General features: G+C 39.8%; 1 protein-coding gene across 2 annotated transcripts in view; it reads right to left on the bottom strand.

Moving 5' to 3' along the window:
• The window catches only part of LOC104922457 (partitioning defective 3 homolog), a 327,327-nt gene that overhangs the window by 192,428 nt on the left and 122,133 nt on the right, over positions 1-12,766 (bottom strand). For both annotated transcript variants that reach the window (XM_027274131.1, XM_027274132.1), the window contains exons 4-5: positions 7,039-7,223; positions 3,609-3,746 (exon numbers count right to left, since the gene is read on the bottom strand). In XM_027274131.1, the coding sequence (XP_027129932.1) occupies positions 3,609-3,746; positions 7,039-7,223 (323 nt within the window). The remainder of the gene's footprint in view (positions 1-3,608; positions 3,747-7,038; positions 7,224-12,766) is intronic.

The raw sequence follows: 12,766 nt of genomic DNA, 5'->3' as shown, positions 1-12,766 counted from the left end.
GCCATTTTGATTAGGTTAAATCCCTCCATGATTGACAGCTGGTGTCAGCCCTGCCTCTGGTACAGCTCATGATAATGGCCTCCGGTCCCTCATCAAGGCCACAAAATAATACAGTGGAGAGGCACTCAGCCAGATCCAAATGTGTGTGCGTGTGTGATGCTGAGCGGGAAGGCCCATTAGCATTCATCAGTGGGATAATCGGCCAGCGTTAATGTCAGCTGTTTATATAAAGAATAACTCATAAAGCCCTGGCGTACATGGGCTGATAGAGCATGCTTTGCTCCATGCCACATTTGGCAGGGTGTGTGTGCAAGTGCGGAAGGGTAGCGAGGGATTGGAGGGCCGAAGTCTCAGATGGATCCGCTTGACACTAAAGTGAATTTATTGACTGGTTAGATAAACATAAGACAAAGCAGGCACATATAACTAGGGGGGTGAGACAGCCTTTGCGATGAGTGTACGCTGAACATTTGTACAAAAGAACAGCAGTCACAAGCATGAAAACAAAAGACACTGCATTTTAAAAAGACCCTAAACTCATCAAATTCATTATCAAGAGTGAGCATAGATAGGACAGTGGGAATTAACTTCACCCACAAAACTGCCCTGTTTTGGAGGATAATTCTGTTTGCATCCAACTATATTCAAATTGTGAAATTTTTTGCTTGTGGAGTTTGTTGTGACATCAGAATCACAGAATTGTATTAATAAGTGCAATAAAAATAATAACACAAATAATAACAATATTAGGGTGTTGCCATCCCATTTCCCCAGAACCTCCAAGTGCAGAAATCAATCAAGAAAGGACTGCTTAAAGTACATGGTAAAGTAAAGAACTTTAAGAGTTTACCAGGAAATATCTGATGTTTAAAGATATGTGATGATTCAGGGAGGACTTTAGGCATGTTCAGAAAAGATGCTGCAGGAGTGTGACGCAGATGCCCACTTGCATAAGCATATCCAAAGTAAAGAGTGCGTCAGTGAACAAAAAGAAATGAGTGTGATGCCCTCTCTTAGTTCTCTTTGTTTTTGCTTTTATCTTTACTCATAAAGCAGAACAATAAAGTACAGGAGATAAATAATCTGTGATAAACAAACAACTGCTAATTAGTGTGATTTTCCTAGAACCTTGGTATGTGTGTGTGTGTGTGTGTGTGTGCGTGCGTGTGTGTGTGTGTGCGTGCGTGTGTGTGTACACGCTCATTATCTCTGCCAGCGCTTTAGCACTGATCACAATTCTTTTTAATTAACCCACGCTGTGTATTTTTATCTTGCAATTCAATGCTGCTGTGCTGCACGCCCGTCAGACAGACAAAGAAGACAAAATATCAAACAGTCATGTGTGGGAGGGGAAAGAGTGATCAAGACTAAGATACAGTGAGCCACGGAAAGACACAATTGGGCGACAAGGTGCCTCTTTGAAATCCACACTGTGTGACCTCTAATGAGGGGATTTGTGTTTTGCGAATCATCTCAGTCATACAGCTGTCAGATTACAAAGACTCAGGTAGCGCCAAGATTTAGCCACCGGATGCTCAGTGGCACTCCTGCTGTTATTATGAAATGTTTACACACTGATGTTGCTATGACTCCTACTCTGAAATGATAATCTCATATTCTTATAGATATTCGTTTCTAAGTATTAAGCTGGAACCCTTACAGTAATCTTGGATTTGAAAAATGTTTTGGATTTTTTTAACTAATTTGTTTGTGTCTTCTTTAAGCTACTTAAATGTTTCCACTGCAGCTAATTCAAAATATTAGAAATCATGAATATTAAAATCACATCATTTTTAACGAAACTGATACAGTCACAATCAAATGTAGGGGGTGGTAAAAAGTCTAATATTTGACTGTGAACTGAGTCTATGGAGCAGTATAAAGTAGCATTAAAAAAAATGACTTGGTCACTTTCCACCACTACTGCATAACATATTGAGATCAGATCAGGACTGAGAATCATAACAAAAATTTTAGATATAAACAAAAAAAAATCCAAATAATGTATCAGGAGACAGATCATGTGTTAATACCAAATGTGTATGAGACGCAAATGAAAGGTAGGACAAGGTGAGTCAGACAGCCCTGAAATATCTTTAGACATCCATTCAGTCAACACTGTCTAGCTAGAGACAAAATACCGTAAGAGGACACTTAAGAATTAAAAAATTTCATCAAAGAATAATAGCCTCCAATGATACAGAACCTTGGCCAAGTCTATTTTTTTCATTGAGACTAGAAAGAGAAAAGCAGGCAGACCACCCAGAGACCCATGGCACAGTAGCTCAGACATTCAGATGAGACTTCTGACAGGCTGAATGAAATACAACACAGGAAAGCGTTTATGAAATTAGCTGTCAAAAATGTGTCTGACAGCTTGAATGTCAATCAACTCTTTTTTCATTTTAACTTTTTTTATTATTCTCTCAATTACTTTTGCATTTATCTTCTTTCCATATCTCAATGTTTCACACCCTTTGTTTGCTAAATCCCTCTTCTATAATGTGAAGGAAAGGCCTATTTAACACTTCCTACATAAGTCAAAGCAGGTGGCTGAGGTAGAAATGGGCAGAGACTGACAGACAAACTGGAGAAATCCTCGTCACAGGGAGCTCACTGTGTCCAACACCTCCCAAGGTCATTTCTGCTCTCCCTGCAGAGAGCCTCTGTCACTTTTAATAACTTTTAAAGGGAACATTTTTTTTCTCTCCTCTGACAGGCTGAGGAGTACAGGGACCAGTTGCAGAGTGAGACAATCACAAAGTGCCGACAGAGCGAGGAGGTGTGAAGTGAGGAGACAAGCCTGCAATGACTAACAGTGTGCGCCGTTGTTATATGAAAAGTCTTGCTACATAGAACAGAATTATGAAGTCTGATGTCAGTCACTGTTTCTGTTTCAAGTTAGCTTGAGCAGTGAAGAGTCAGTGCGGCTGTGATCACTCTGTCACTACTCTACTTACCATTGCTGTAACACTATGACAGGATATGAAGCATTATGACACAGTGCTGCATAGTGTCAAACATACAATGCAGCTCGTGCTAATTGAAGGTGCTCTGGATTAATGTCTAAATCAAATGGCATGTGTTACATGTTACCGTCACTCAGTGGGATATATTATTAGTGCAACAGGGATGCCAAATATGTATGGAAACTATTTTTGTATTTAGGTAATAATATGTGCCAGAAATAGTGTGGCATTCAGTTTGTACTATCCATAGGGACAACCAGAAATAGTGTGGCATTCAGTTTGTACTATCCATAGGGACAAAGCGATTTTTCCAAAGTTTCCCAACTCACTCTATTTTCCAAAGTTGTCTGTCTGTGTGGAAATTATCAGGATTATTTGAATGTGAGGTAACACCAGACTCAAATGTATGAATCAATGTAACTGGTAGATTTTGACACTGAAACTGCATTTAATATGGATGGGTCAAGGTTATGTCAACCTGCATGACTGTGTCAGTACCACAACCAATCTGTCTTTTCGAGGTGAGGCATTCATACATTTTCAGTTTCGCTTACAGACAGGGAATATTTACAATGCTTATGTATTCTAGCAAGTGTTTGTTATCCAGTAGTGTCTTGAAACCTAAAACCACCGCCATACCTGTTCCTGCCGGTCAAGCCATCGGTCCACCATTGGATGGTTGGCACTGAGGGAAGATCGAGTCATCTCTCTCTGGAACTGAGTGGTCCAGCCACTTGCATCACGAGGAAGACTGCGATAGGCATGGCCTCCCCTACCCTGCAAAGGAACAGGAAGAGGTGGACAGATTAACATCACTGCATGACTATTGCACAGAAACAACTACCAGATTTACTTCTACTGATCACTGATCTCCTGATCACACCAGTGTTGCCACAAAGAAATAACTCTAAAATCTAAATCTAAAATCTTTATCAACAAACATTTTCAACAACTTATCCATTCTTCACATTTTTGACCCTTATGCAGGCAGTTTTGTGGGTTGGTGCTATCTGTAGCGGCTGGATGACCGACATCCTGTGATGGAAGCCTGTTAGTTTATCATGGACTTCTTTTCCACACAAATACTGTGTTGTTCATGCAAGTCTCACTCCATTTCACCCTCACCCCTCACCCTTCTCCACAGCTCAACCTGAGCCGCTAATAAGAGGCCTCTTATAATAAGACTGCCACAGCTGAGCTCTTCCATTACACAAAAAGCACCATCCAAAATGCTCCTGCCAAGGTAATGTCAAACTTTAGCGAACTTATGAAAATAGCCACAAGCACAAAAAGGAATACAAGCACACAAGATTACATTGCAGACATGCTAGCCTTGGCATTGTAATCCCAGCAATCTGAATTCAAATGAAAGCAAATTAATATTAAAAATCACAGTGGACACAATGATTGACAAGGACAGATAAACCACATGAAAAATTATTGAAGGTCTGATGAGTTACCAAATAGCTGCTGAAGAGCGAGACAGACAGAATCAGAAGTTTGGAGGGTTTTTTTAATAAGACATTACTCAACAAAAGAACACAGACATACAGCAGGTTAAAGCAAAACTCCCAAGTGTCTCGTTGCAGAATGACAAGCAGCTGAAAAGCTGAACGAAGGTACAAGAAAACAAGTTGTGTTCAGCGAATGATAAAATAGCAGAAAACAATGCAAAAAAAGAGAGAGAGCGAGAGAGAGAGAGAGAGAGAGAGAGATCAGATCCCTTTCCCCTGCATGCTATAAGCCATGTGTGTTTTAGTGCAGTTGTATGTGGCGTGACGGGGCCTGAGGAAACACTGCAGACAGGACTGTAAAACTCAGCCCAACACGTGGGCTCAACTGCGAAGGCTCCTGATAGCCATCGTGGCCTCTGTCCCTGCCATGGAACACGGCGCGACAATGGACCCCTCTCCACAAACTTTTACGACATATCAGATCGTAAAATGTTGAGAAACCCAGATACCAGAGAGGTAGCAGTAAATCAACAGGCTCATATCCACTGTCCAATCCCTTTAGTTGACCATACTGAGCGCAGAGAACCCAGACTATGAGGTATTGTAAAGTCATTGGGTGATGTGATGAGTTTACAGTGCGAGCTGATGACTGAGGACTCCCGTTGGCTTATATTGTGGAGATTTAGCAGAACCGAGCCTTAGTCAGCCATAACTGGACTCATAGGGAATTGAATAGAACATGGCTGGCTGTAATGTGCAAAGGAAATTACCCCAGACAATGGGGAGTCACTTTAGCGTATGGCTTGTATCCATATGCTTTTCTGGCAGTGCTGATCACTGATGTATGGCTCCCTTTGAGAACAATATTTGCTCCAAGACATAAATACATCAAAGTCAAGGCTGACTAATAAATTCAACATCTGTTGTGGATTGCATAAAAATAGACTTTAACTTGGACTGATGGTTAATATATGACAGCTGGATGCACGAAAAAGAGACATTGAGGATGATGAGGAATAAGACGTCCTTCTTATTGAAGAAATAAAATGGCCCTGTCAAAAACTGTACAAAATGAAAAAAAGACAGCCTCCCAATGTTAGCTCATTACTTTTCAAACCAGTGACAGGAAGATAAGTGAAATGGACCTAATTCAGATACTAAGTGATCATCTGCCACAGATGGTGCCAGGAACTAAATGGAATACTTTAACATTACATTCAGACATTCAGTCAGGCTTTTTTAATCTATAAAATGTGCAAAAGCTATTTTAGCCAAAAACAGCAGTAGGATTTCTGTTCCCATTTTCCCGTTTCTGTTTGATTTGAATTCAACACTATTAAGGATGTTTTAAATTATACTGTCTGCAATAAAGCTGTCTTCTGTAATCCATCCCAAAAAAGAAACATTGTTTTTGCTGTTATATGCCAGTATAGTGCTATCATTGTTTTTAATTTTTAAGTTAGATCCTTTATGTAAAGCAACACAAAAGTGGAATCAACATGATAGAGCAGGACGACCAAAATGCAGAATTGCTTCCATTGACACTCTGGTTTGGATTTTTCATTCTTTCCCAGCACACAAGCTACTGATTTTAACAAATTTAAACAATATATTTGCTCAGTCTAACATGGGACAGAAAAGAATCCATCCTGACAAAAAGAATGGTCTAATAACCATTTCACCTCAAACTTTTCTCCGCCCCCTGGCTGTGGAGTGTGTTGCTACATCGCTGAGGCTTTGACAACTAAAGTGTCTTTAAATAGGATTATCAGACACGGCTTCCAGACACAGTAATCACGTGGAGGTTTGCCGTGTCACGTTTCAAGCACTCAATCATCTCTCTTTTTTTTTAACCTCCCTGTTTCATTGGGAACATCTCTCTTTCTCAGCAAGAAGCAAAGGTCTGTCAGCACCACGTGGGGGCAGCCATTTTGAGAAGTTAATTGGCTTCCCTTCTCATTCGGAAGCCGCAGGGGGGATGTACCTCAGCTACGCTTTTCTTAAGATTTATAATCAGCGGCGTAAAAAGCCTCGGAAAAGGTGAATTTAGAACAAAGGGAATGTGTTTAACAATCTCTGCTCGTCTTTTTGGAAGACAAGAAGGGTGTTATCAGAGGGAACTAGTTTCAGATAAAGACTATCTATGCCACTGCTGGATATCTGCAAGCAGGGCAGCACAGGTTTCATATCTAACAGTTATTTCTTTGATTTGGGGTGCAGAGGACAGAAGGAATGAAAATGAGGAAAGAAAGCAGTAAGGAAGTTAAACAGAGACTGCTGCAGGTTGAATGATTTCAGAGCACATATCTCTGACATGATAATTGATGCAGCTTCAGTACATCTGCAGCACTGCGGAAAATAACTTCTGGGGCAAGATGCTGTTTGAATACTACTTGACACTGGTGTAATACAGAATTAATGCAATGTCGATTTTTATAAAGTTCTGTGAAGTTTTAACACCTTTTTAGAATCACATAAACCTTAATGATATAAATGGTATATCATAGTAGGAAGTAGTTTCAAGTTATTTCTCGATAGCTGCCAAAAGTCAAGGTTATCGCACATTTTAAGTTACTGACCAAGTTGCTGCACTTCTGACCAGATTTATATTTTACCTTTCGTTCCAGGCTGCTGGTGCCGGTGCTCATGGTTGTTTTGTGGTGGTGCTTTTGGAGGCCAGCAGTTGTAGACCAGCGAGCTGGGTTCTTTCTGGATGGTTCCTCTGGACCCACTGGGACTTCACCTGGAGGAAGACCAGCCAGGGATGGATCGCTGCTGCGACGGACATGGAGAGGCATATCTGTGATGAGGAAAGTGCATGGAGGGTGGAAAGGAAAGGATAAGGAGAGAAAAGGGAGAGTGGTGGAATTAAAAGCTACATCAAACCACTTGCTACTTAAACACACACTGAGCAGATCACTTTCTACCCCAGTGTCCCAACAGTGGCACATTGTGAGGCTTGCACTGCCTCTATTTGGTAGCTATAAGACCGTACAGTATTTCCTAAATTGCACTACATGTCAGCTGAGACATGGGAAGCTGTGATTATAGTGTTTCCATAAAAGGTATATTGAGCCCAAAAGGAAACACTGTACAACTCAACAATGAGAGGTTTGGCTTGGCTTGAGTCCAGCTATAGTGAAAGAAATATATTGTAAAAATATACTTTTAGCTGGTAAATTATCCAAGCAGCTTAAATAATGTAAATATGAGAAAAATTATGTATGTGAAAAATTATTCAACCCCTTACTCAGTCTAGCCACCCTAAAAATAACAAATACAATTGTAATTGCTGCAGATTTGATCATGTATCATCTGATCTGACTCTTGAGGGTCAGTCTTACAGCTGATTCTGGAAACTTTCCCTGGACTGAGACCAGATCTCACAACCAAAATTACCCTAGCCATTGAACAACTAGAAAAAACTGCACAGGAAACACTGGCCTATGTTACAGCTGCCACATTAAACGCAGCTAAAACTTTGTATAAAGTTCTCATATTTAATCAGAGCTGCCAAAACAACTAGAGGGAATGAAGTTGCTCCACACTTCACACCCCAGTTAAAACATTCAGTGAGAAATCCTGCTGACGTCTCTTACAGAGGGAAGGTGGTACGTATATCTGTGAGCTGTGGTGTGAATCATCTGGATTTTCCCAAAAGGCCATATGGATTTGTTTATGACATTCCAGCAGCCTGCGTGTTACACCCATAATTATGCAAATAGGTGGGTAACCACCTGTCATCCATCGGCAGATCACCGCAGCAAGCATATGCCGGTGCTAAGTTTCCATCTGATACACCAGAGACATGTCTTAGTGGTAGAAGCGACGCATTTTAATCACAGCTTACGCTGTGCTGCAACTTGTGCGTATTTAATACTGTGACAAGACTGGGGAGGTTTGAATGCTACTGTAAGTCTTTCTTGTGACCGCCTGCAGGGTAGCCAACAGCAGTAATTATGTTACTGAATCCCCCCCCAAAAAAAGGTTAGATCAACATGTGTTTGTTGGCACCTTCATACTCCAGACAGAAAAATTGCACCCTTGGTTTGAATATTCTGTCAAGAACTAATCTTTTCAAAAAGCATCTCTCTTGACCTCAGTTATACACATCCTTTTCCCATGCACTACACATGAACTTGCTCTATTATGCTTACATTATAAAACGTCCCTTCTACCTCTCTCCTTAGTTCACTCCCACTATTTAATCCTACCCTACCTGATTCTGTGGCCTCATGGTTATGGTCAGGACACTGAATTATTGTAAAATGAAATTTATTTCAGAGATTACATGATTTTTGCTCCGGTTGAGTTAGAAAATTAACATAATTTAATTAATAATAACTATTTGTATTCTGTCCTTTCAGTTAGTAAAGGAACTATATTTTAGAGTACACCTTGCCTGTGATATAAGTGATTGTTTATACTGGCGGAGAGATATGAAGTGAAACCTTGACGTGTTGTATCACATTATCACATTGTTGGTCAGTGCTGAGTTGTCCTACAGGTTGAGATGGACATTAAAGTATTTATGTCCAACAGAAGGAGATGTCCCTGTCCCTCAGCAATTCAGGGTTGTAGATGAATATGCAGCACATTTGACTTTCACTTAGGAGATCAGTTTTTTTAGTTTTCTCATCAGAGATGAATTCATCCTAACAGAGACCAAATATATTTAATATATATTTATTTTGTGTATATATATATACACACACACAAAATATGTTGTTTGTCCATGCCCTCTAAAAGGACACGTGCAAGCATGCTGATCTGACACCCTATCAGCAGGACATGACACCATTTGTCTGTGCCTACCAAAACTGTTGTTAAGAAAACATATGTCGTTTTGGAGCACTTGCTGAAATGACTGACTCTGGGATAGGATGGACACAGAACAGCACTCACAGCAATCCAGACTCAAACATTATAGCAGGACAGTTTTCTATAACAGAACTTTACACAGATGTCCTCTGGTCAGCGATGCTGATGTTTTTCATTACTTTCACTACTTTTTACATTAGTTCAGTGGTGATTAAACCACATTTGATATATCATGTAAATCTAAATTAGTGCTGGTAATTAAATTTAAGCTGTATGTTATAAAATGCCTCCTTATTGTTGCCAACTTTACTGCTGGTTTTGACATAGTTTCAGTCTCACTTGCAATGCTCCATGTATTGTTGATGCCAATGCAGAAACATTTGGCCACATCTTATTTAAACCATTCTGTTGTCACAGAAAGTCCCACACTGTGCTTTCACTGTGAGCAGTTGGACTTTGGCAGGAAGATTTCATATGCAAACTACTATATGATGACATCTGGAAACTTCTAGGAGCTACCAAAAAGTGGAGTTTGCAACAGGGGTTTCAAACAATTTTTCTCAGTAACTTCAGTTAATAAAACTATATTCCTCTTGAGGGAATCATTGCTGCAAGTCAAGTTCTCATGCAGTAGCAAGTAGCTTGTAAAACCACACTTTCAAAGTAGCTTTTCCAACACTCTGGTAAAAAGTTTGATCTTCCTCCTGAGCAAACCATTCTGCCATGCCACAGCAAAACTCACCAGCAGCTTTTAATATATTCTGTCAGCTGTTATAAATGTGTTTCATTTATTTTGACCGTTGTCTGTAGACATCCTCAGAGGAGGTTGTGAATTGAGTAAAGAAACCACAGCTAGCAGCCAGATGGCCAGTTATTGTGCGTCTACTCTTAAATTAGGTTGAAGATTCAATAATGCCATTTAATAGACTTTGCCCCCTCTCTGTAACTGCTGGTTCACGCCCAGTTCAGGGTCCTAATGGCATTCACCTCAGACGGCAGATTCAGACGGTAATTAACATCCAGTATTATCCTATATGACACAGAAAACACAGAAAAACACGGAGTGAGAGTAAGATCTGTGGTGAGTGGGGAAAAAAATGACAGCAAGTGGACATTAAATGAAACAAAATAAATGGATAAAAAGATGGTGCTCAGATGCTCAGAGATTGCATAAATCTAACTGTTTTTTTTTTTTTTTCAAGTCTTTTAAATACAGCTTTGTCTTTTTATCTGTGTGTGCGTGTGTGGGTGTATGTGTGTGCGTGTGTGGAAGGGGAGTTATACAAGACACTTGAAGTGGATTACAAGCCTTGGTGTATTTCCCAGAATACCTCAAGGCTCAGTTCTTACTGGACGTTTATCTGGGTCTTTTGAAACCATGACAACATCGATCTTGCTTTATGTGACATTATTGTTTCCAGATGCTTATGGAAATTTATTTATTTATTTTGTATCATTTAAAAAACATGTTTACTCAACATTCCCACCAAATAATTGAACTGAATTAAAATGCTGAGGATAAAGACAGTTGGACGAGCTTGAAGCTGAACTTGAGAATTTCTAGAAAACATGCGGTATTACATCATGTGTCGATGAGTGATGTGATTTTTTTTAATTATTTAATGTTATATTTATAGGACACTAGATTAGGCCAATATCCTTTCCAGTTTCATCAGTGTTGCTGATCACACTTTCTCTTTCAGACTACACAACCTCACAGATTTAGATATACATGAGTGGGATATGGAACCATGCTTACGCATCAACTAATAATAGCTAGCTGTTTTATTATACCACTGCATCTAAACATTGACAAGAATAGCTTATTCCCATTAAGTGAGGCTGTTTATTAAAATGCTGATTTGTCACAGGTACAAATTCTTACAGGGCAACATATGATAAATAGGAAAGTTGTTAAGAAGTGTGTGCATGTTTGTGTATACTCTATTTAGAAGGTCACAATATGAAGATTCTCCCCCCTTCCCGTTCTCCCTGACCAATTTTCCTTGACTTAATTTGTGATGGGATTATCCCAGCAACCAAGGGTTTGGTTGGTCCCACGTTTAATAACCAGCACTACCACTTCAGACCAAGCCAGCAATCGATCCAGGCTGAAGAGAGAGTGAGACCAGTGGGGGGAGGTTGGCTAATAAGACGGGGCCCTAATCCAGCCCCTGTAGTGAGGGATTATGGCCAAGGCGCAGGGTCATAGAGATGTGCACACACCACAATTCACCACAGGGAGAGGTCAGGTTCTCCAGGGGCTATTACCTCGTATTGCTTTGTCCTTTATTTAGCTTTCACACTCACCTTGTTTGGAGGAGAAATATTGTTGCTTGTATGAATCACCATGAATAAACGTATTGCCATATATACACAGCACAAAAGTCAATATTGAAGTCATTTACTTTAGTATTAAATTGAAGAATCTTAATTTCAAATGGTGTAAGCTTTCCATACTCAATTCTACATCTACAGTGTGGGCACAGCTACTTTTTAAAAAAAATAAAAATTATTCATTTTAGTGCCAGAGGAATCTGCAGCACAGTCTGAAATGGGAGGGAATACATTTTTATTAGGAGTGGCGGCTCTTGCTTCAATTACAACAAAAAGCACATAGGCCATCTTAGAAATAAAGCTATATATTGTCAAGGTCAATCTAAGCAATGCTTGCTTCAGTTTTAACCATCAACATGCACCCTCTTTAGCCATTATTCATTTCATATCAGCAAATATAAACACAAATTCATTTATGACAGTTTGAGAAGAATAACCACCTACAGAAATGTTTAGTGAACTTTGTATTGTGGGGATATTTCAACGTTCGTCAATTTGTTGTCTTGCAACGTCAGAACACGTCAGTTTTAACAACTAGTATTAGAAAACATCCAAAGGCTTGATTGGATATGTCTCTGAACAATCGGCAAATTTCCAAAGGCTTGATTGGATATGTCTCTGAACAATCGGCAAATTATCACCTGACACATAATCTTGCAATACCCAAAGCATTTTTTTTAACCAAATATTTATTTAGATACTAATTTGGAGGGGGGCAGGGGGAAACACCCCCCATGTCTTTCCAGTTTGAAGATCCAAAGAAAACACAGATGACAGCCTACCAATTGGTGTTCTGGTCAATCAGAAGTAAAAAAGGGTTCATGTTGTTCAACTGGAGATAACCGTCAGTCTTGTATTGTCTTTAAATAATGTCTGTCTCAAGCAAGTGCTTTGTCAGACAAAACATTAGGAAACACCATCATTTATCCCTGACAACATGCTATTCACCTATCAGGTCTTCTTGTTGCTTTTGTGTTCTTGTGTATTCATAGATGTAAATGCCGTTATAATGAAAAAGGACGTTCCCCCTCTGAGATGATGTCAAGTGACACGCTTATACATTTAACTGCCTGATGTCAGATGTGTGGAAGCCTTTGGGATGAATGGGACAGTGAGTCCAGGAGTGTTTTATACCTTCTTAAGTCTTATTAGCTGGATGACTGAGATGAATCTACACAGACAACG

The sequence above is a fragment of the Larimichthys crocea genome, chromosome XXIII (assembly GCF_000972845.2).
Source record: "Larimichthys crocea isolate SSNF chromosome XXIII, L_crocea_2.0, whole genome shotgun sequence".
NCBI classification, from domain to species: domain Eukaryota; kingdom Metazoa; phylum Chordata; class Actinopteri; family Sciaenidae; genus Larimichthys; species Larimichthys crocea.
Note: the sequence above shows the minus strand (reverse complement) of the source record. Positions and strands in the feature narration are given on the sequence as shown.